This window comes from Pleurodeles waltl, chromosome 2_2 (genome assembly GCF_031143425.1).
Source record: "Pleurodeles waltl isolate 20211129_DDA chromosome 2_2, aPleWal1.hap1.20221129, whole genome shotgun sequence".
Taxonomy (NCBI): Eukaryota; Metazoa; Chordata; class Amphibia; order Caudata; family Salamandridae; genus Pleurodeles; species Pleurodeles waltl.
Window position 1 is genome coordinate 875,402,302 of NC_090439.1, and position 23,983 is coordinate 875,426,284.

General features: G+C 44.8%; 1 protein-coding gene across 3 annotated transcripts in view; it reads left to right on the forward strand.

Moving 5' to 3' along the window:
• The window catches only part of VPS13B (vacuolar protein sorting 13 homolog B), a 2,423,697-nt gene that overhangs the window by 2,267,314 nt on the left and 132,400 nt on the right, over nt 1–23,983 (forward strand). For all 3 annotated transcript variants that reach the window (XM_069220546.1, XM_069220545.1, XM_069220547.1), the window contains exons 52-54: nt 8,835–9,118; nt 14,965–15,092; nt 20,255–20,454. In XM_069220546.1, the coding sequence (XP_069076647.1) occupies nt 8,835–9,118; nt 14,965–15,092; nt 20,255–20,454 (612 nt within the window). The remainder of the gene's footprint in view (nt 1–8,834; nt 9,119–14,964; nt 15,093–20,254; nt 20,455–23,983) is intronic.

Below are 23,983 nucleotides of genomic sequence, written 5' to 3' on the forward strand. Positions count from 1 at the left end.
AGGCTATCATATCTGTCAGCGTGTGCGGACAAGCCAGACCTGGAATCATGCCGTATGTACGCGGGTGTCAGGGTTTGATGTTCAGAGGATTCACCCATAAAAGTCCAAGGCGGATTCTATTTCCCAATAAAAGGACTTGAATCAAGGCAGCGCACGTTTTTCAGGAAGCAATCTGTGGTGTTGGACCGCCACTGTTTCCTGTGTACAACTAGGGGCGGATAAAATTGTTTGATTTTTTTTTTTCTGCCAAAAGCAAACTTCAGAAACTAACCATCTCCTATCGTCGAAATATAAACTGTAAAACAAAATGTGTTTTGATAATGTTCCAAACACTTTAGTTTGTGCAGAGGCTGGCCAGAGTTTAGATTTGCACCTACTACTTAATTTCTCATGCACTATCCACTACACTGAGAGTTACTGTCTAAGTCATCACAGAATTGCTGTTCAGTCTCTCATACTGTTGCATCTGGGTGGTGGCAGTAGCCTTCTTCATCGTCTCCCAGACTCCTCACTGCCCCCTCTTCTAGGCGTTCTACTCACCACAGCACATCACATGCAGGACTTGAAGAAATATGATCATATAACCCAGTCTTCATGAAACTTCACTGGCTCCCTTTGCCGGACCACATTATCTTCAAAACCAGCTGCATATTTTACAAAGCCATCGTGACCTGCACTCCCACCTATCTCGCTGACAAGCTCACCTTCTCTGGTCACTCTGCACACCCAAGACAAACTCTGACTGGAGGAAAAACAAGGCAACAGTCCTTTTTAGGTCAGGCTTACCAACCAGCACAGCTGTCTGGTTGCAAAAGGGCTGTTGTGGGTTTAGGAGAGCTTACCTGGACTTATTCCTTGCCCAGTGCTTATCATTGGTTGGTTTTATTTCCACTCTCATTTGCTTGCTTGTTATGTTATGGCTTTGTGTGTTGCAGCTTGTCAGTCTTGTGTTTGTCCCTCCTCGGGAGCATAGCTACTTTACCATCTCTCTGATTGGTTGACCTTTATTCTTTTCATTGCTGACGTCTAGCTATTTTCTTCTTTTAGCTTAACTACTCCATATGAGGGCATGTGTTTTGCAGCTCTTTTCCTTGAGTTTCTTCACCCTGTGCTCCATAGTGCTCTCTCTTGCGCTTCTCTCCCCTCACACTCTCCACATTGCCCCTGCTGACCTTCTCCCCACACCTGCGCTTGTGTTTCTGCCTCTCACCTGTGTGCTTCTCTATCCACGGCTTTACATATTGCTCTCTTGCTAGTGTGCTTCTCTCCCCCACCCAAGCTCAGGTTGCTCTCTCTAGCCTGTGTACTTCTCCTTCGGCATTCCACATTGCGCTCTCTTGTGCTTCTCCGACACTCATGTTGCTCTCGCTCGTCTGTGTGATTCTTCCATTGCTCCCGTCTTGTTCCATCCCTCATGTGCTTCTCCCCCTGCTCTCCGTATTGCTTCCCACTCCAGCGACCCACTTCTTCTTGGTAAGATCATAGAAAAAAAATGCATTTTAAAATGTTCGATGGCATCTGTCGCTGTAGATACACATGTTGTGCATAGCCCGCCATCTGGTGTTGGGTCGGAGTGTTACAAGTTGTTTTTCTTCGAAGAAGTCTTTCGAGTCACGGGACCTAGGGACTCCTCCTCTTTGTCTCCATTGCGCATGGGCGTCGACTCCATCTTCGATTGTTTTCTTTCCGCCATCGGGTTCGGACGTGTTCCTTTTGCTTCGGGTTTCGGAACGGAAAGTTAGCTCAAAATCGGAAAATTACGTCGGTATTGTTGCGTTCGGGATCGGGTTAGATAGCATCGACATCGCATCGCTACGATAACATCTCCGTTGCTCTTCGGGGTAGTTTTCGATCCCCCGTCGGGGCCTGGTCGGCCCGACCGCGTGTGACATCGACGCTGATGGAACGGACCCCGTTACGTTTCTGTCCTAAATGCCACAACAAATACCCATATACAGACCAATATTCGGTCTGTAACCTGTGCCTGTCGCCCGAGCACAGGGAAGAAACTTGTGAGGCCTGTCGTGCGTTCCGGTCCCGAAAAACGCTCCGTGACCGCCGAGCCAGAAGACTGCAAATGGCGTCCACGCCGACAGGACACCGAGATTTCGAGGAACAAGAAGAAGTAGAAGCCTTCTCGATCCATGAATCGGACTCGGACGAATTCGACGACCATGAAACAGTGAGTAAGACGTCGAAGATAGCACATAAGAAAACTGACAAGGCCCAGGGGACGCCACTGCCATCAGGCCATGGCTCAACCCATAAACTCGGTGACCGACCATCGGCACCGAAGAAGGCCGAAATAGTGCCGAGATCGTCCGACTCGGGTCGAGACACAGGCACCCAGCCATCTCGGGACCGAGATAGTGCTGCCGGCAAAGATCGACGCCGAGATAGCGGAGCCGAAGCTGCTCGACGCAGAGACAGCGGCACTGAGGAGGATCGACGCCGAGAGGGTTCGACTCTGAAAAAGAGGAAAGTCGCCTCGGAGCCGAAAAAGAGCGTGGACATGGTTTTGGTGCCAAAACGACCCGCAACCGAGACAACTACTGGTTCCTATTCAGAGGAACAATCACTGTCCTCTCAAATGCGAAAGCATGGATTCGAGGAGGAATTACAATCCACCGAGGTGGACCACACTCAAAAAAGGATTTTTATACAGAGTGGAACAGGGAAAATAAGCACCCTTCCCCCTATTAGGAGGAAGAGGAGACTGGAATTCCAACAAGAACAAACACCACAAACAAAACTGGCGAAGAATGTAACTCCGCCACCCTCTCCTCCACCTGTGGCTCACATTTCACCGGCACAGACTCCGTCACATTCACCGGCTCACACCACCTTAAGCCAAGGTGACCAGGACCAAGATGCTTGGGACTTATACGACGCCCCAGTGTCGGACAACAGTCCTGAGGCGTATCCTACAAAGCCCTCACCACCAGAAGACAGCACAGCATATTCACAAGTGGTGGCTAGAGCAGCAGAGTTCCACAACGTGTCTCTACACTCGGAGCCTGTCGAAGATGACTTCCTCTTCAACACATAGCACCTACCAAAGCCTGCCTATGCTCCCAGGAATGCTAAGGCACGCAAAGGACATATTCAAAGAGCCTGTCAAAAGTAGGGCAATAACACAGAGGGTGGAAAAAAAATATAAAGCACCTCCCACAGACCCAGCTTTCATCACCTCACAACTGCCACCAGATTCGGTTGTGGTAGGGGCGGCTCGCAAGAGAGCAAACTCCCACACATCGGGCGATGCACCACCCCCAGATAAGGAGAGCCGAAAGTTCGATGCAGCCGGTAAAAGGGTCGCAGTACAGGCTGCAAACCAGTGGCGCATCGCAAACTCTCAGGCGCTCCTAGCGCGATATGACAGAGCCCACTGGGATGAGATGCAACACCTCATTGAGCATCTACCCACAGAACTACAAAAGAGGGCGAAACAAGTGGTTGAGGAGGGCCAAAACATCTCCAATAACCAGATACGCTCCTCTATGGACGCAGCGGACACAGCAGCAAGAACAGTTAACACGGCAGTAACCATCCGAAGGCACGCGTGGCTACGAACATCTGGTTTTAAACCAGAGATACAGCAGGCAGTGCTCAATATGCCATTCAATGAGCAACAATTGTTCGGACCTGAAGTGGACACGGCAATTGAGAAGCTAAAAAAGGACACTGACACTGCAAAAGCCATGGGCGCGCTCTACTCCCCGCAGAGCAGAGGCACTTTCAACACCTTCCGCAAGACAACCTTTAGAGGGGGGTTTCGGGGTCAATCCACACAACCCAGTACCTCACAGTCAACACCGTCCACCTACCAGGGACAGTACCAAAGGGGAGGCTTTCGGGCCAATATAGAGGGGGGACAATTCCCTAGAAGCAGGGGAAAATTTCAAGGCCCCAAAACACCTACAAACAAACAGTGACTCACACGTCACTCATCCCCTCCACACAACACCAGTGGGGGGAAGAATAAGTCAGTATTACCAAGAGTGGGAGAAAATAACAACAGACACTTGGGTCTTAGCAATTATCCAACATGGTTATTGCATAGAATTTCTACAAATCCCTCCAAACATACCACCAAAAACACAAAATATATCAAAACAACATTCGGACCTCCTAGAAATAGAAGTTCAAGCATTACTGCAAAAGAACGCAATAGAACTGGTACCAGATACACAAACAAATACAGGGGTTTACTCACTGTACTTTCTAATACCAAAGAAGGACAAAACACTGAGACCAATCCTAGACCTCAGAACACTAAACACATACATCAAATAAGAACACTTTCACATGGTCACGCTACAGGAAGTGTTACCATTGCTAAAGCAACAAGATTACATGACAACCTTAGATCTCAAAGACGCGTATTTCCACATACCAATACATCCGTCGCACAGGAAATACCTAAGGTTCGTATTCAAAGGAATACATTACCAATTCAAAGTATTGCCGTTCGGTTTAACAACTGCACCAAGAGTCTTCACAAAGTGCCTAGCAGTAGTGGCTGCACACATCAGAAGGCAGCAAATACACGTATTCCCGTATCTAGACGACTGGCTAATCAAGACCGACTCACTGACAAGGTGCTCACACCACACAGATCAGGTCATACAAACCCTCTACAAACTCGGTTTCACCATCAACTATGCGAAATCACACATTCTGCCGTGCAAGGTACAACAATACCTAGGAGCGACAATAGATACAACAAGGGGAATAGCCACTCCAAGTCCACAAAGGGTTCAAAATTTCCAAAAGATTATACAACGCATGTATCCAACACAAAGAATACATGCGAAGATGATATTACAACTCCTAGGCATGATGTCCTCATGCATAGCCATTGTCCCAAACGCAAGGTTGCACATGCGGCCCTTACAACAGTGCCTAGCATCACAATGGTCACAAGCACAGGGTCAGCTTCTAGATCTGGTGTTGATAGACCGCCTAACATACCTCTCGCTTCTATGGTGGAACAATATAAATTTAAACAAAGGGCGGCCTTTCCAAGACCCAGTGCCACAATACGTGATAACAACAGATGCTTCCATGACAGGGTGGGGAGCACACCTCAATCAACACAGCATACAAGGACAATGGGACGTACATCAAAGAAAGCTGCATATAAATCACCTCGAACTACTAGCAGTTTTCCAAGCGTTAAAAGCATTTCAACCAATCATAACTCACAAATACATTCTTGTCAAAACGGACAACATGACAACAATGTATTATCTAAACAAGCAGGGGGGGACACACTCGACACTGTGCCTTCTGGCACAAAAAATATGGCAATGGGCAATTCACAACCACATTCGCCTAATAGCACAGTTTATTCCAGGGATCCAGAATCAACTTGCAGACAATCTCTCTCGATCACCAACAGGTCCACGAGTGGGAAATTCACCCCCAAATTCTAAACACTTACTTCAAACGTTGGGGAACACCTCAAATAGACTTATTTGCAACAAAGGAGAACGCAAAATGCCAAAACTTCGCATCCAGATACCCACACAGGCAGTCTCAAGGCAATGCCCTATGGATGAACTGGTCAGGGATATTTGCGTACGCTTTTCCCCCTCTCCCTCTCCTTCCATATCTAGTAAACAAATTGAGTCAAAACAAACTCAAACTCATACTGATAGCACCAACATGGGCAAGGCAACCATGGTACACAACACTGCTAGACCTATCAGTAGTACCCCACGTCATGTTGCCCAACAGGCCAGATCTGTTAACACAACACAAACAACAGATCAGGCATCCAAACCCAGCATCGCTGAATCTAGCAATCTGGCTCCTGAAATCCTAGAATTCGGACACTTAAACCTCACACAAGAATGTATGGAAGTCATAAAGCAAGCTAGAAGACCATCCACTAGACACTGCTATGCAAGCAAATGGAAAAGGTTTGTTTGCTACTGCCATCATAATCAAATTCAACCATTACACGCATCTCCAAAGGATGTAGTGGGTTACTTACTACACTTACAAAAATCGAACCTGGCCTTCTCTTCCATTAAAATACACCTAGCAGCAATATCTGCATACCTGCAGATTACCCATTCAACTTCACTATTTAGGATACCTGTCATTAAAGCGTTTATGGAAGGCCTCAAAAGAATTATACCACCAAGGACACCACCCGTTCCTTCATGGAACCTCAACATCGTCTTAACAAGACTCATGGGTCCACCCTTTGAACCTATGCACTCTTGCGAAATACAATTCCTAACCTGGAAAGTTGCATTTCTCATCGCCATCACATCTCTAAGAAGAGTAAGTGAAATTCAGGCGTTTACAATACAAGAACCCTTTATCCAACTACACAAAAATAAAGTAGTCCTAAGGACCAATCCTAAATTTTTGCCAAAGTTTATTTCACCGTTCCACCTAAATCAAACGGTAGAGCTACCAGTGTTCTTCCCACAGCCAGATTCCATAGCTGAAAGGGCACTACATACATTAGACGTCAAAAGAGCACTAATGTACTACATCGACAGAACTAAAAACATCAGAAAAACTAAACAACTGTTTATTGCATTTCAAAAACCTCACGCAGGAAACCCAATATCGAAACAGGGTATAGCCAGATGGATAGTTAAGTGCATCCAAATCTGCTACCTTAAAGCAAAAAGACAACTGCCCATTACACCAAGGGCACACTCAACCAGAAAGAAAGGCGCTACCATGGCCTTCCTAGGGAATATTCCAATGCACGAAATATGTAAGGCAGCCACATGGTCTACGCCTCACACATTTACCAAGCACTACTGTGTAGACGTGCTATCAGCACAACAAGCCACAGTAGGTCAAGCCGTACTAAGAACCTTATTTCAGACTACTTCCACTCCTACAGGCTGAGCCACCGCTTTTGGGGAGATAACTGCTTACTAGTCTATGCACAACATGTGTATCTACAGCGACAGATGCCATCGAACTGAAAATGTCACTTACCCAGTGTACATCTGTTCGTGGCATCAGTCGCTGAAGATTCACATGTGCCCACCCACCTCCCCGGGAGCCTGTAGCCGTTTGGAAGTTAGCTTCAACTTTGTACTTATTCACTCCATTGCATGGGCACTATTACTAACAAACAACTCCTACCTCACCCTCTGCAGGGAAAACAATTGAAGATGGAGTTGACGCCCATGCGCAATGGAGACAAAGAGGAGGAGTCCTTCGGTCCCGTGACTCGAAAGACTTCTTCGAAGAAAAACAACTTGTAACACTCCGACCCAACACCAGATGGCGGGCTATGCACAACATGTTAATCTTCAGCGACTGATGCCACGAACAGATGTACACTGGGTAAGTGACATTTTCATTACCGATCCAGCTGGGATTTGTGAATCCAAAGGGAAAAAAAGGTACCCACAACATTTTGTAGGCAGACGCATGCAATCACCTTCGAAATGATGCTGCAGCAGCATACCTTTTGTTTCTTTTTCTTCTTTAGCCATGCTGCACAGCATGGGTGATGCTGGGCAGAGTCGCCAGAAAACATTGGCAAAGCCAATAGGTTTCAAAGGCAAGTCCTGTTGGATTTGCCAATGCTTGTTCATCTATGCACCCAGGATCTGGAACAACATTCCTGCATTCATCAGAACCAGCCAAACCCTGCTTCGATTCAGGAAAGCGTTAAAGGGGCACCTTTTTTTAAAGAACACTATATCAGGATGCACTAAAAGTCGTACGTTGAGCACATCTTCGACACTACTGTTCTCCACTGCCTGTGGCTAAGTACATGCTATACAAAACCCACATACTTTTTTCAATTCTTGCAAGAAGTTTCGTCCTCAGCATGTATCCAAGTTTGTTCTCCTGTTTCTTAGAACAAGAAATGCTGAACCAGTTATTTAGTCCCTAAGACCTTTTACTCCTTATAGTTTAACTTTGATAGAATAGCAGAACAATCGCACCAGTTTTGCCAGCATCTGCCTTTTCATTTTCTCTTCAGGGTAGATGGTTCAAACGATATTTGTATTCTTTCCATCCAGTATGCCTTGTCCTGAAGATGCCTAGTACTACATCTAAACTGGAAAGCATTTTGGATTTGGGTACCAGAGAGAAAGAAAATAGGTTTAAAGTTGTGTGCGCAGGTTTGCATTGTTAAGCCTTTTGGTGCACCCACAGTCATTCACAGTTGCAAATTTTGTGGTCTGTTGCCTTCGCCTTTCCCCCAGAATGTTTCACATTTTAAAAAATATTATAAATCCTACTCCTACACTGCCTGTTTAACCCCCATAGTAGCCCTGTCTGTAAGACTCCATCTCAGCAAATGGAAGCAATGTGAGCGTGGTAGGCTGTACGTGCCAGGAGCCCGCTGCTGGCGATGATGAATCCTAAGGCTGCCTTTTCTTGATTACACCTTGGGCTCTTTTTTCAAGCTCACTACACTTCCCGTGTCCTTATCTTTCTTGCGGGTCCTTTTTTATCTCTTCCTTCTTCCTTTGTTTTCCTTTTCGTTCTGTGAAAAAATTTGTGCTTTGCCAACCACCTTCACAAATAAGGAATCAATTCTCCATCCTTGGAATGGGTATTCGGTGGGATCGGCTCTGTAAAGCTTATTAGTCTTATAATGGGGTGCAGTTATTTGTAAATGTTTTGCCAGCATTGTTCTGGGCTTTTCAATTGAACTGATGTTGGACAGTGATCTCTGGCAGCCATAAGTGACACGAGGCGGCTGAGCAGGTTCACAAATTCAAGTCCGGGTTGACGGTGAAACATATGAAGGTGATTGTTGCTAATATTATACAATTTGGAATGGTAGTGCTCTCAAATTTAATGTTTTTTTTCATCAATTTCCCTTGAAGTACGTGCATGTGCCAGGCAGTGCTGTTTTGGGCATCGGCCCAGGTGGGCAGCAGCAGACGATGCAGCCCAGCTCCGTGCCCTGCTGGGACTTGTTGTCCGACACCAGCCAGTCGACGTCCGGAGGACCCCCACTCCGGAAGCACCTCCTGCTCAGCCTGTGCCCCGACGTGGCCGAAGAGCGCGCCGAGTGCTGGAGCCTGCCCGCCGTCGTTAGACCGGATGTCCCCAGGCAGAGCGTGGCCGTGCCCTTCCGGTACTGCAGAGAAAGCGGGCTGTGCACCAGGTACGTGCGGGCACGAGCAGGCGAGATGGGATTCATATATTATTATGGAAACAGGTCAAGCGTCGCACGTGGTAAACATGTGTCAAAACGCGCATCATGTGGGCGAAAATCCCCCTCTTTGATATTGGAAACACTTGTGTGAAATATGCTGACGGTTATGAGTGATCATGTAAAGCTTGTGATGTGTTAGTGTTGCGCCGCCCGCTCTACTCCATGCAGAACATCATAAAAGAAAGAGCCCGTATGTTAGTGAGCAGGGATTAATGCACGTGAAATAAAGGAGGCAGGGTTGAGGTTAAAATAACACTGCTAAAAGAGAGGAGTACAGGCCTGCTGTAGAAGCTTTGATGTCCGACAGCCAGTCTTTTATATGCAACCCCGCACAACACCTTTATTCTAGGGGTGCTTTCAGAGGAGGCCTCTGTCCCTAAATCTAGCCTTTCATTTTAAGAGCACTAAATTATTCTGTATAAAGTGTGCTGCTCCTTGGGGCCCAATTCACAAAGCGTTTTGCTGGACAGAAACAAACACACTTGCTCACTGAAACATTTTAGCTTACCAGTGTGCACTTAAAAATGCACCCAGCCTGACAATATAAGCAAGGTAGGTAGGTGCAAGTGTACTTCTGGCGGGGACTAGGAAGGAAACACACTCCTATTTAATGCACTGCAGAACAGAGGGATTCTCCACAGGTTAGTATTTTCCCTGCAGAGAAAAAAAGTTAAATGCAAGAATACACTTTTTTTGCCACACTGAACCATATTCAGTTCTGTTGGGAATTCTGTATTCGCAAAATGTATTGTATGCACATGTTTTTAGTGGTACTGTTGGGATTGTTAGTACATGCCATGAAATTCAAATAATTACTCCAAATATATAAGTATTTCTAAACTAGCACGTTTCTCATAATTCACCTTGACTCTTGTGGATTAGGAGGCCCCTGCTGAAGGGCACATGCTCTACGTTCACAGTCTTGAACTCTCTGAAATAAGCAGGCCTATGGGCGTATACCCATTTTTGCTTGGAGCAAAAACTGTGAAATTTTAAATGTGAAAAGTGCCACAAAATTTCACAAAGTACACAAAAAAGTCTTGCATCTAACATTTTAGCCACCTGGCACGGATTTTAGTTGGTCTGAAGGACAAATCAAAATATCATATTTTGATATATTCTGTAACAATTTCTCAATCACCAGAACGTTGTAATTCAGTTTGTGAGTGATGAAGGCCTATCTTATGTAAGCATAATTGCTGCAAAGTTTGTAGTTTTATACTGCAAATGTTTTTTAGTGTCGCAAAATTCACCATTTTCTGGAAAAGTGAGTACAGCAGAGGAGAGGGGATTTGAGAATACTGAGAATACCCTTTTTATTTTGCACATTCTGCCTCAGCAATAGCCTTTCTTCTTCTAGGCAAATAACAGGTGTTTTTTTTTATTACCCAGCTTATTTGTTTTACCGACGTTAGACACATAAAGGGCCGTGCTAGCTCTGCCAACATTGAATTATGTGAAATGCAATTTATGCACAGATCTCCCCAGCGAGGAACTATCACACTAAGCTATTTACAAACTTAAATGCACAGTAGATGGTATTCAGCTGGTCGTACGTGTCCGTTATTCATTACAAATGAAACAAAAAGGAAGAGCATGCGTCAGAAAGAATGTTTTTCAAACCAAAGGTCACTTCAGTTCCGATCTGTCACGCCGTGCCAGCTTCAGCTTTTCAAAGAAGGCCTCGCACCGCAGAAACGTAGCGCTCACAGAATTTTGCATGTCCACGTTAGTGCAGTTCAGACATTGACCAAGGCCCAGGAAGCAAGGATTTTCTCCGGCATAGGGCAGGGATGGTGGACGGCCGGTGTGGGAGGATGTAGATACCCTCTTCAACAGCACTGTGCATTTGCAGTGCTACAGGCGAACAGCACTGTGTCCCTTCTACGGCCAGTCTTGAATACCGAGCTGTCTGGGTAGCTTTGCTGCTCTCCGTTTCAAGAGCAAGTGTCCATACACATGATAGAGATGCAGTGACTGGTGCTTTGCGACTCGAGCACTAAGCATGGGGTTTCAGTCATTCGGGGGGATGGTTAACATAGTGCCATGTGCGGCAGAAAATATGAACACTAACAGAAGAAGTGAGAGGAAAAGGCGAGCTCGCTAATACTTTCTCCCAAGCACTGTTACTCAAACAGTATGGCGAAGTTAAAGCAACCGATTCTTTGGTTGTAACAGGTGTATGTCCAGAATCCCTCAGGAAAGATGAAGTAGCCCTGGCCCACATCCATCAAGAATAAGATGCCGCCAAATTGCGAGCCTTTGCTTCTCCACACTAGTACCCTAATCTCGACTTCAGCTGACCTCTACCGGAGGAGCTGCGCTATCACTGTGAGGCCTACCCACCCCGGGCCATTGGCCTGAGGTGGTCACTGGTCCTTAGGAGCGGCATGTAAGCCTAGTGTACTATCAGACTGGTGAGTGTGGGAGGGGGTCAGTATTGTTGATCTGGGGACAGGCATGAGTGGGACTGTGGTGACACTAGCACGACCATAGGATTTCACATAATAACGCCCACGAGAATGGCACCACTACTTTCTTTACTTTGGAGGTCAGGCAAATTATTATACTGGACTGGCAGTGGGTTGTGTGGTAACAAGAATTCCCATAGTCCCAATGCTGCATGCTTGGTAAGAAGGAAATTCGAATGGTAGAGATGGTTACTTGGTGTGATGTAGGTATTGAAATGTCACAGAGGCTTTACATCTAGAGGCCAAAAAGAGTATTGGAATGACATTGATGATTTGCATGCTGGAGTTCAGTGAAGGCCGACATCCCAGTGAAAGTTTACACCACTTGCTGAAGGACAGCATGGATGTTTCTAAGCAGTCCTTGTGTTCGAGCTCAGACTAGGCTGACACTGTTGTTAAAACGTAGGCATCTGAGATGATCAAGCCTCTCTTCTGGCTTTGTTGGCAACTCACTGTTTGAGGAGAAAGCAGATTGCTTCCTCATTTTTTTATGCAAAAAAACTGTGCACCGGCTTCCATTGCATGCTAGTTCCACCAATTGCATTGCAAGTTCAGAGCATGCACAAGGTTGTAATTTTTTAGACTCTGTTTTCCAACACAGACCTATTACCTCCGCCACAGTGTGGAATATGAACAACAGGGGCAGGTAAAATAAGATGCGCAGGTCTTTGTCATTCACTCCCAAGTGACCAATACCTCTTTGAAAGATTTATCTTCCAGCCATATTACACATCAGAAGGGGAAAAGGCATTGAAGGTTCTACTGAAATAGAGAAGAATTAAAGTGGACTTTTCGGTCATCCAGATTATTGAACTAGGCTACTTCTTTCCATTTTTACAGAAACCCACACTCTTTCCCCTCCAACCTGATCACCTATCCTCTCAAAAAACAGCCTTGATGAGCAGTGTTTTCTTTCTGTAGAAAGGGTACCCCATACTCAAGAGGACGGTGTTAATGACTTGAGATATGTTGTGCTGTCAAAAGTGAATGGATACCTTTGCTAGATACTGGATGACTGAGTTCTTGTGCAAATAGATGTTCTAATTGGTAATGCTAGCACAGGTCCATCAGGTACTTCAACTACAGGACTGGTTAACAAGAGAGGAGGGGTAGATTTCAGACAATTCTGTAAGGAGCCAATAAAGTTCTTCTGAGCAATAGAAAAAGGAGTGACTTTATTACTCATCCGGTGGTGATGGGGAACTCCAGGTCTGGCTTCTTAAGGCAGTTCATCAGCGAACCGTCAGTGGGGACTAGAGGTTCAAAGGTCTTATTGCACATTTTTCAGTCATAGGGTACTTTTCAAATAGAACAAATAGTGTGAAGCGTGAATGGTTCTGCTTGCTGGGTTGTTCTTACTCACATTCTTTTGAATTCACCCAGATTTGGTTACTGGTGAAAAAGCATACGTGTAACAGGAGTTCCTGCTTACTGGTCTCATTGAAGTGAAATACCAAGTGACATAGGAGGTGGCATGGAGTGGGATGGAACGGGTGATGAGCACTTCTAAGTTAGTGAGTAATTTGTGCAGGGATCCCAACCTTGGTGTTTGTGTCTGTTCAAGTACATGTGTGGGGCTCAAATCCTCTTTGGGGCCATATGTTGTACCATAAGCAATATTCCCTCTGTAGATAATCCATATACTGTGAATAAAACCCTTTTTTTATCTACAGCCCTTGTGAGAAAGGCAGTGGTTAGTTCAAGGAGGTAATCAGTACGTATACAGTGTCTCTGTAGGTCTCGGTGTACTCAGCCATACCCTGAAGTGCATTTCTACATCTACCCTGATAGTTTAGGTCTGTTGCCAGACTGATGAGGTCCTTGGCTCGGGCATCTATATTGTCTGTCAAGAGTGAGAAAAAAAGACTTCACAGTGGTTGCTGGTGATGATGCTGCTGTGTGACAAGTATTACCAGCCTGAGGACTTTTTGGGGACATAATTGATAAAGATGAACAGACTGGCAATCACAAACGGAGGAGGATAGGATGCATCTGTGTTTTCTGCAGCAAGTGAAAAACTGAGAGTTCAGGAAATGGAATAGAGCAGCTTGTAAGTATGGCAACCTTTCAAATAATGTTCAAACAGCAATCCCAACTGCTATCTGAGATCTGGGGGATCCCTTCTGTGTGGATGTGCATTCACTACATGGGTGAACTGGGCAGCAGGTTCCCTCTGAGCCTCCCTGGAGGACAGAAGGCATTTTGAAAGAGCATCAACAGCCTCTGATTATATCCCCTGTTTGCAGGTCATGCTTGAACAGCAGCATGCACAGCAGAGCATGCTGAATGAGGGACTCCGGGCTTGTCAGCTGATGTTGGTGCAGTGGCAGCTGTCTCACCCCAACCCAGGGAGCGCCAGGGTTGTCTGATCTTCATTAAATTGGACATTTCCTCGAGGGCTGAAGTCCTTTGAGACTAGTTTTTGAAGTCCCGTGCCACTGTTGGCGCCCCTTGTACTTTTTCCAGCTCCCCAGGGTTTATTGCCTCGGGCACAGCAGTGAAAGGGAGAAATAACGGGATCCGAGAGCGAGAAGAGAAGGAGAGATACCGTGAATGGATGGAGTAAAAGAGTTGGTGAAGGATGGAAAATTGTTTGAACACTTTTTTGCAGGGCTGCTTATGGTTCCCAACCCGGCTCTGGGAAGAACCAGTTCTCCTCTGACATGGTTCAGGCACCTGGATCTACAACTTAAGGTAGAGCAACAGGGCTAAAGGGAAGCATCTCAACAACCCTCCCACCATAGACCGTCGTACCAGAGGAAGAGAAAGAGAGAGAGACCCTCACTCAGAAGCTCTATATATAATCGTTTCCTAATGGGATCTGACAGCTTTAACAGTCAGCCCCTAGAGAAAGTGGATTACTGGTAAATAAAGTTGGTGTTTATCTTTACAGAGCTCTCCTCTTGGAAGATAAATACCTCAATTTCAACACCATGAGCCTTACTGTAAGCACCCCCCCCCCCCACACAGATGTAAAAGTGAAGTACATGTTAGTGAAGAAAGAGGCTTGACCGTCTGGTCATGCAGCCTTCCATTCAACAGACAATCCGCCCACCCTCACTGCACTCAAAACACTTTGTTTAACTTAAAGGGGACATACGGGTCCGGATTTGGGCACAGGTGTGGTCTCATATGTGCTGCAGCTTCATAAGTGCTTTTCTATTTAGCATGTTTTGTTTTTTGGTGCAAAACATGTTTAGGTCCTTTTTCCAACTAGGGAGCCTGTAGGATTAGGCATACACATCTACAATGGCATTTTCTTTTACAATTATAATTCATAATTTCATTGTAATTTAACTCTTAAGTCATTTCTTCTATTTACAGAGCTCTGGCACTTACGTATCAGGAGCATCTTGGAGTGATATATTTAACACTTACAGAAGACCCTAGTCCTCGAATCATTATACATAACAGATGTTCAGTCACACTGCTCCTAAAAGAAAACATTAGAGGTATGGATTTTTACAGATAACATTTTGAAGCATAAAAGCAATGTCCCTGTTCTGTGTTTATGGTCTATGTTTGCTTTGTTTTCATCATTGTGAGATAATTATAACTCTGTAACTGTCAGTGGTATGCCTGGATCCTTGTTTTTTTTTAAACATATCTTTATTAGTGTCTCGTGTCATTGTGCATACAGTAAAGTAGAACCATAGTACGATCTTGTTCACCATTGCATTACTCATTCATTCATTCACATACTTATTTGCTTCGTATTATACCTTGGTATGTTCAGGTGTCCTCTGTGCTCGCCACCCTCCCCTGTTTCACCTGTGGCGGTGGGTTACTTAGCTACGTGAGCGGGGGGCGACCACCTCCATAAATGTATGGTGATGTTATGTCTATATCTTTTTAGCATTGTAAGGTACTTGCTGATTTTCTTTCTTGATAGCCGTATGCAGTAGGTGCTACTGACTCTTAGTGTACTCTAACCGCAGGAGTAAGTGAGGGGAGGTGATAAAAGTAGATATGGAAAAAACGAATATAATCAAAATTAACAAACAAACTAACGACCCCTGGGGATGAGTCTTGGGCACTGCAGAATAGTAGGTCCATAGGAGGAGCCGTCAGGTCCCACCCAGAGCTGGCCTGGTGTGGAATTAGCTATTTTCTATAAAAGTAAGCAGTGTCTCAAACAGTACACTCGTTTATACCACAGTTAAGACCAGTATTTCATTTACAGTTCATGTTTAAGGTTGGAGTAGTCAACTGTTTTCTGTGATAAGTGCTGGAGTTGTGAGGTGGTCAGCCCAACTCCATCCATCTCCATGGTGCTGCCGTTGTCACCCATCTCTCACTCCTCGAGATCGGTTTGATCCGAGCCTGAATCTCTGTCCGGGTGTTCCCACTTTCTAATACCTCAACTCATAGTCCCACCATAGGGCACCCCTGAAGCTCCGTGCATCCTCTCTGTGGTGTAAGCACTCCTCAGCCCCTGCCCAGGTGGTGACATCTCTTGCCCATGCCTCGACAACTGGTCCGTTCTGTGTTTTCCATGTAAGCACAATCCTGTGCCTAGCCAGTGCCAAGGCTAAATCCAGGAATCAGGTACCTACCCTGCGTGAGATGGGTCGGGGAAAACCACCAGAAAGCAAGTTTCTATCTTTTCTATCATGCACAACTGTGTGGAGTCACAGCAGGACTGTGCTTGGATCCTTGTTATGTAGTATTTTTTTAAATTGTACAGTAACTCTGCCTTTTTATGCTGAGAAATCCCAAGATGGTTTACTAGTGGAAGTCCACTCCGCAAATAATGCAGTTTGTATCAGATAGATGCTTAAACTTTCCATAGTTACTGCTAGATATTCCCTACACTTCTTTGGTGGTTCCAATCAACAGAAAAAACGGTTTACCAATCTTGATTCCTGGGCTAAGTTCTTGTAATAGTTTACCTACTGATCTTTCGGATTTGCAGCCTTATTGCTGTTATACATTATGGTACAGTTGAACTTCCAAGGCAGGGTGGTGAGAAATAGGGAAATAAAACTAAAGTTCATCAAATGGGTTCAATTGGGGTGGCATGGCCTGACACCGATGGCATGACACACAGCCTACACAGCTGCCAAAACTCCCATCCAGCACCATCCTGTCCCCCAGCAAGGGCCCCGGGGGCTTCAAATGAAAACAAATAGCCCCTCGATGTGCACCCTATCATTATAAGTACCGCCAGGGACCCGGGGTGAATGATAGAGGCAGAAATCACTGAAGGACAACACCGCGAGGGGCGACATTAAAGTGGCGCTAGAGGGCTGAGCAAAATATTCCAGACTGATAACGGCCTCCTATGACCTGCATGGCTGGCCCTAGCAATTTCTCCAAGGAGAAAGCGCTTACACCCACTATTGCAGAGTAGCATACAGTGAGTGACTAGAGGCCATCACCTCTGCCGCTCGGAGTCAGCCCAAGAAGTCCCGGAACGAACGTGGCGGGTGGGTGCGGTGGGCCTGCAGCCCCCCACGTGGCATTAGAGGACTGTGTAGAGGGTGCTGCTGCCTCCTTACCTAAAGCCTCCCAGTGAGTGCTGCATGGCGCGATGACTGTGGCACGGTGCAGCTGCCAGATGTCGATTGTTGCATTCATGCCCTCTTGAAAGACCTGCGGAGCCTTCCGGACTGTGATCGGCAGTCGGGAGGGGAGGAGCAGGAACCCGCTCTGGCCTGCCGTAGTGAACTGGGCCCCCTACAGTTGCCACAGCAGATGCTACTGCGGGAGGCATGAGAACACTCCTGAGGACCCACGGGATTGGAGGAGCTAAGCAGGCCCTTGACAAACATGGTGGTCCTCTACGTTGAGGGAGTTGCTGCCAGGCCTGGATCTTGAGAACGTCACAAGCCAGTGTAACACCAAAAGTGAGGCATTTTATTAATACCGCTTGTAACTAACTGATAAGATCCTGGGAATAACGTATTACCGGCACCATCACACTAATACACTAAATAAGGGCCAGATAGTGGATCTTTATAGAAGCAGGGCATACATACAGGCAACTGTGCTTGCAAAGTGTTGGTGCACTGCTGTCCCACTACTGAGGGGAAACATTACACTTATTGAACGGGTCTCCCCCTAGTAATCAACCAAGTGGAGCAAGTGGAGGAGGGAGTCCAGCTGAGACCTGCTGACATAATTCTACTAGTTAATAAAAATTGAAAAGTATATGCTGAGGAACTAGGATGTGCTAGAGAGGGACGAGCACGTGACTCTCCCTTCCCTTGTAAATCTTGCTTTATGATTCGCCTTTGCTAAACCAGAACTCGGCCATCTACTGCAAGTGATGGCACTACTGATGGGGTGCCTTCTACTGCTTGCAACTCTCGGAGATAGTACGCCACACACAATTGACAGCGAGATTCCTTGGCTCCTTGAAAACATGAGGAAAACCTCCTGGAAAAAAGATCAGGAAACTAGGGGGAGAGAGCACTGGAAGAGAGGGGAACACCCTACGAGGGAAACAAAACCCAGGCATCCGAGCCACATATGGGTCTCACCCTTGAGGATATCTTGCAGACGATCAGAACTTCACATGAGGGTACTCAAGGCCAAAATTGGCCCCCTGTTGAGCGACTTGAGTACACTACATGACGACTACCATTGCTTAGCGAGCGAGTCAACAGTGCTGAGAAGGACTTGAACAAAATATCCCTAAAGCTTTCTGAGGTGACTACACAATTGTTCAATATGGCAACGTAACAAAGAGCAGAGAATGCAGAAAACATCACGTAGAAACAGTATACAATTGGTGGGCATTGAATTGAAGGCAATAATATGATTGACCGTTTAGAACAATGGCTTCGAGAATCAGTCACACTGGAGGGCCTTTTCCTCCTTCTTTGACCTCGAAAGGGTGCAGTCCTGGTGAGCCTGCCACTACCAGGGGGCCCCCTGCACCCAGTGGTGGCCAGGCTACTTTATTGTGAAGACCGTCACCATATCCTTAGCCAAGCCCAGATGAAAGGTGAACTCAAAATTGACAATAGCAAAGTCCAAATCTTCACAGACTTCTGTGAAGTACAGAAACAGCACTTTACTTCCCAAGAGGCCAAAAAGAAGTTCTGGGCTTAATTTACTAAGAGCCTGCCAAAGTTAATTCAGAATCATTAAAGAACACCAAGGTTTTTAGCACATGAAAACGTATTCTCCTACTTTTTAAACGTTCCCTCTTCAATGGATCTGGACAAAACTTGCAATAACCACAGAAGACTAACCATGCTAAATGTCTGCAAAGTTTCATGTGGATTTGTCATGTGATGCCAGCGTCGTTATAAAATGAACTCTATTTTGGCCCCTACTGTGCCATTTTGCCCACTTGTCGAATCTGCACGAAATGATGCTTAGCATCTCCCAGATTTCGAGCAGATTATTGATGCAGCACTACAGTTTTATGTAAGTCACATATACACCTTACCAACGGTCAAGCTAGCTATAATATACCCTCTTCATATCCAGACTAAAATAATTTGTAAATGCTAATTTCTCAACATACTAACAGATCTTACACAAACAAAAGCAAAGCCACTTCCTTAAGTAAAGTACTACTTTCACGCAATGTTGGGTGTAATTCCATTCAGGTGTTTTTCTGTATCTAGGAGCAAAGGATCCTGTGGTAGCTGAAATGGAAGAAGTCACTTTATTGGCAACCCTCCTCCTTTTTGACCTCTACTTTACAGATCTGCACAAAACATGCCATAGTGAACCCAAAGTGAATGAACGCAATAGTTGTATGCAGATTCATCCAACGGTGCCATAGTTATTACGAAAATAGAAAAATAATTGTGGAAACTATAAATCTGACCATAACTAGACAGGCACTAATGTCACCTCTGAAATGTATATTGTGTTAGTTATTTTAAACACATTTTACGTTCATTATTAGTTAACAATATTTAAAATACTAATGCCATAAAATTCAATTTGTTTGGAATGCAACATTTTAAGTTCAATTTCTCGATACCTAGATAGTTAGAATGTGTCTTTTTTTACTCCCAACATTTATGGACACAAATGGTGAAATGTCCCATTTGCCAGCAGATGGACGAAAGGGGAATTGACCATGTGGCTTTTTCAAGTGGCTTCTTTCACCATAAATATGTGTTCCTTCTTTAGCACTTTGAGTATCAACTATGTCCCCACTTTGTATTTTGTCACCATGTTCCTATTTTATCTTGCCTCACCCTTCCTAACCTGTCTGTGTTTTTTCCTTATCTTCATTTGTTTCCAAGTCATGTTATGCCCGAGCCATTAACTGCATAACAAAAATAGGAGGACTGGTTCTTTTCCTGCTAGATAAAGTTTTTTTCCACATGTACTTCTTCAGACGAGTAGTGCTAGCCTTTTCTTACAACTTAACTGAGTGTACCAGTGCCGTTTTCTGAACCTGGCTGTGTAGTAGAATGTTACTCAAACAGATACCGAACTATATGAGTACTGTGAAGCTGTGTGTAGATTCAGCTTCGCTACCATTCAACAATTATGTGTAATGTTAGGATTGCTGTATTAGGTTTCAGGCCATAATCGACCGGCAAATATTTGTCAACAAATGAATAAAGTGAAATAATGTGTGCATAGCTGAAACCTGTTTTTGAAATCCTACAACTGTCCTTTCCCGTTCTCATTTTAGAGACTCCAAAGTTCGAAGTGTATAACAGAACAATTCCAGCTGACTGTTCAGTTCATCATGAACTGTACCATCAGGTCTCCTGCTTTCCCGACTGCAGGAACAAAGACTTGCTTCCCAGCATTCTCTTGAAAGTATTTGCTTCAGACGGCTCAACAACTGACTGGAGTGACTTTGTGGACATAAATAACCCTGGAACACAGGTATTTCCAATGTTGATCTATAGAGTATGTATCAACGTGGAAGGCCAGATGTCCCTAGAGCTCTTGAAAGACGTGTTGTAGGTGAAGAAGCTGAGTTTGGGTAACCTTTGACAGACCTTCGTGAGGTTGGGGGTGAGGTGGTAGAAAAAAAAGCCTGGGGACAGGATCAGCTGCTTCTAACCAAAGTAAGCCCTTAGCAGCTCCCAAGGAACCGGCAAATAGATAGGAAATCAGCCATGAGCTGCATTTTGTTCTCTGGAAATGGGATGTAGAACCTGCTGTTCCCTGTATGAAGCCAGGAGTTATGATGTGCAAAGTAGCTTTAAATCGGAAAACCTGAAATAGTTCTAGACGTTATGGTACAAGACATGCACGATAAATCGGGCCGACATTTATGTAGAAAGTAGAAACAAAACTAGAGCTGTGACTCCTTTTTCTTTGGAGCCATTGTTTAGATTAAGGGGTTTTACTTTGTACATTTCTTTTTTTCTTTTTTATTTGCTACTCGCACCTGCTCAATTTAGAATCATAAGCTTTGTGTTTAAACTAAAGCCTTTTCACTTTCCCCTATTAAACAGCAATAGAGTTAGATTGTATAATAATAAGGATCGGGTTGTATTACATATGCCCTGAAATAGTAAGCAGACGCTACTACAGCTATTAAAGGTTCGAGGGCACTAGGGATCGCTGTGTTGGTGTGTGGTCAAGACAACGGAACAGTCCATTACTGCAGGGATTATTACTTCATCCTTGGAAAAAATAGGTTCGGAAGTAACAGATTTCGACCAACCTGGGTAGTTCTTTGACAGGCAAAACTGTTGAGGGAAGATTAAGGCCTAACAGAATTTGTGATTCCTCGCAAAATGGGCTGCTGATTAAATGATGTGAGGAAGTTGCTATTGATTTGAGAAGCACAAGACATTCACATGGTCACCGTCTGTCTAAATGTCAACATATTAGCTCGAAAGGTTCGAAGGGGAAAGCCTCCGGGCAATGAAAATCTGTGGGAGATCCTGAACGGGATGCCAGATGTATCTTTAAGACTCCTTTGCAAAATAAGATGAAGTATGTTATCTCCGCTCAAGTTAGTTTACATGACATAGTGAGGCCCACCAAAATCCTAGTGATCTAGGAAGAAGATAAATGATGGCTCGCCAATGCAAAACTGTTTCTTTCTTACTTTTGTTTGGACTTTTCTTTGTCGCTATTTTTTATAGTTCTTATGCACAGTTTTTTCATTAATGACTGTTCATCCCTTTTGTAAATACATTACAATAGATAGATGAATAGCAGTGCAGTGCTTCATGTTGGATGAGAATATTGTCATTGTAGCAGACAAGCCCCTGTCCATTTCTGTTGCTTAATTTGAGTGGTATGGCTGATTTCGAAACACAAAGCCTGGGGTGAGTACACGGATACGAATAGGATTTTTATCAGGACTGCTGTTAGCACTTTGCATGTGAAGGTCATGAGGTAATTTATTGACACTGGTGATTTATTGTATTAGATCTCAGCCATCCAGTCGATAAAGCATGAAATTGTCAGTGCTCATTGATCGCATCCGACCCCTAGAGAAGTGCTGGGTAAACTCCAAATATGCAGTACCGGCCGTCCTGTTCTGTGCTGCAGATGTCGGAAAAATAGTGTTATATTGCCAAGCAAGGTCCCAAAAGCCCCTTATATCACACAATGTGAAAGTGATAGTAAAAGCACCCCAGCTAAGCTCTGGACATTGATATTGTACTGGTATTACAAAGGTTCCTCTCAGCGCGATTTTGGGGTACTGAATGAGCAACAGTGCGAAGTGCCAAATTTTTTCAGTCATTTTATTTTTTCTAGCTTAACTTCTGTCACCTTTTTCCAACTTGAACTGCCGTTCCTTCTCCGGGGTTATGGAGAGTGCTACGGAGTAGTTGGTTTTACAGAGCATGCTCTCTATGTAATTTTGCAAATGAGGACATCGAAGAAGCTCTTTCTGCACGATTTCTTTGCAAAGCAAGAGGCTCCGAGAGTAACTTGATCTCGGGATATTTCATTAACTTAGAGAAACTAAGAAGGGAGCTGCAGGAACTGGAAAGTATCCTAGTTTTATAAGTATACCTTTCACCTGTTATCTCAGTGCGGAAGCGCAGTAGATCATGAGCGCACAATCCCACGTGTCACACACAATAATTTGCTAAGATAAAGGCTTGGTAACCAGCACCCTTCAACTTTTGAGAAACAACAAAAACGTATTTATTGAGCAATGACTGAAAACACCTGAAAATACGCATGATGTCTGGAAAAGTATAACGAGTAGCCAGAAAGTTCTTGAAGAGACACCTGCCTGCTTTTTACTTATTTAAGATTGCACAATATTCTCGTAGTTAAGATTCAACAGACGTGTGCCACCGAGCTGCATCACCTTGGAGCTGCTCTTCCCTGGTGTGCCTCGGAGTAAAGCCTTGAACTGACAGCTTTGTGGCTCTCCTCTCACAAATGCAAAGCAACACAGCACACACATGGAGAACAGAAGCATTGAATGGCTTGTTTTATTGCTTAACATTTCTCACTATTCCTTATGCGATATGGTATTGAATGTGCATGATTTCAAAATTAACCTTGTTTAGTCATAAATGCTTACTAAAACCTTCACTTCAGAATTTGGTGTAGTTTCTTGGGATGTTTGGCAAAATATCACATTTTCCCAAGGACTCGGTGCTCCGGCTTTGAGAGCCCAACTGTTATTGACGAGTTGGATTAGTTTCTTAGTAACAGGAGAGAATTCCACCTCCCATCCAAGAAATTCTGTGAGGATATTCTGAAGGTAAGGGATATGCAGGAAGATTACGCATCCATCAGAAATATCTTTACTGAACATAAATAACATTTTCTGTGGATTGCTTTAGGACTGGGAAGTGACCTAACAAATCTGCTTGACCACTCAGTTGGACATGTGCTATGATTGTTATTGGGACGAAGAAAGGTCCACTGTTTGGCTCTAGAGAGCCTCTGCCTAGAGTTCATCATATGCTACTCTTAAGTTCTGAACTTCACTCAATACACGGGACAGTCATGCATGTGTGCTGAATGGCTTATCTGATAGAGGCTTCTAGCCGTTGATTCTTTAACCTAGAATTATCCCCAGGCATCAGACTGGATCTGGAAATTCTTGAGCAGTACCCCTGCACGCCGGTAGGTGGCGTCATTCTCCTCTGCTTTAGCATCATCCACACCAAAAGTGATGTACATGGTGCCTCTATAGAAACACTATTCCAGCGATCTTCCGTGCTAGCCAGCGCAGACCTTTTTGACTGACCTTTTTTTGACTTTTTTGTTGAAGTATTTTTGAGAAATATTTTTCCTGGTTTGCTAGGGATGTCCCCTAAGAATTCAGCTTGTTTCAGATCCTGTGGAGTCCGTCAAAGGCAGCTGTTTGCGACAGGCCTACACTTGGTTTGTATTTGGTGCTTGGAACTGGACCCTGATTCCAACGCCTTCGAGGACTCCTGTGCCATGAATCCAAAAGCTCTCTGGGAAATGTTCCCTA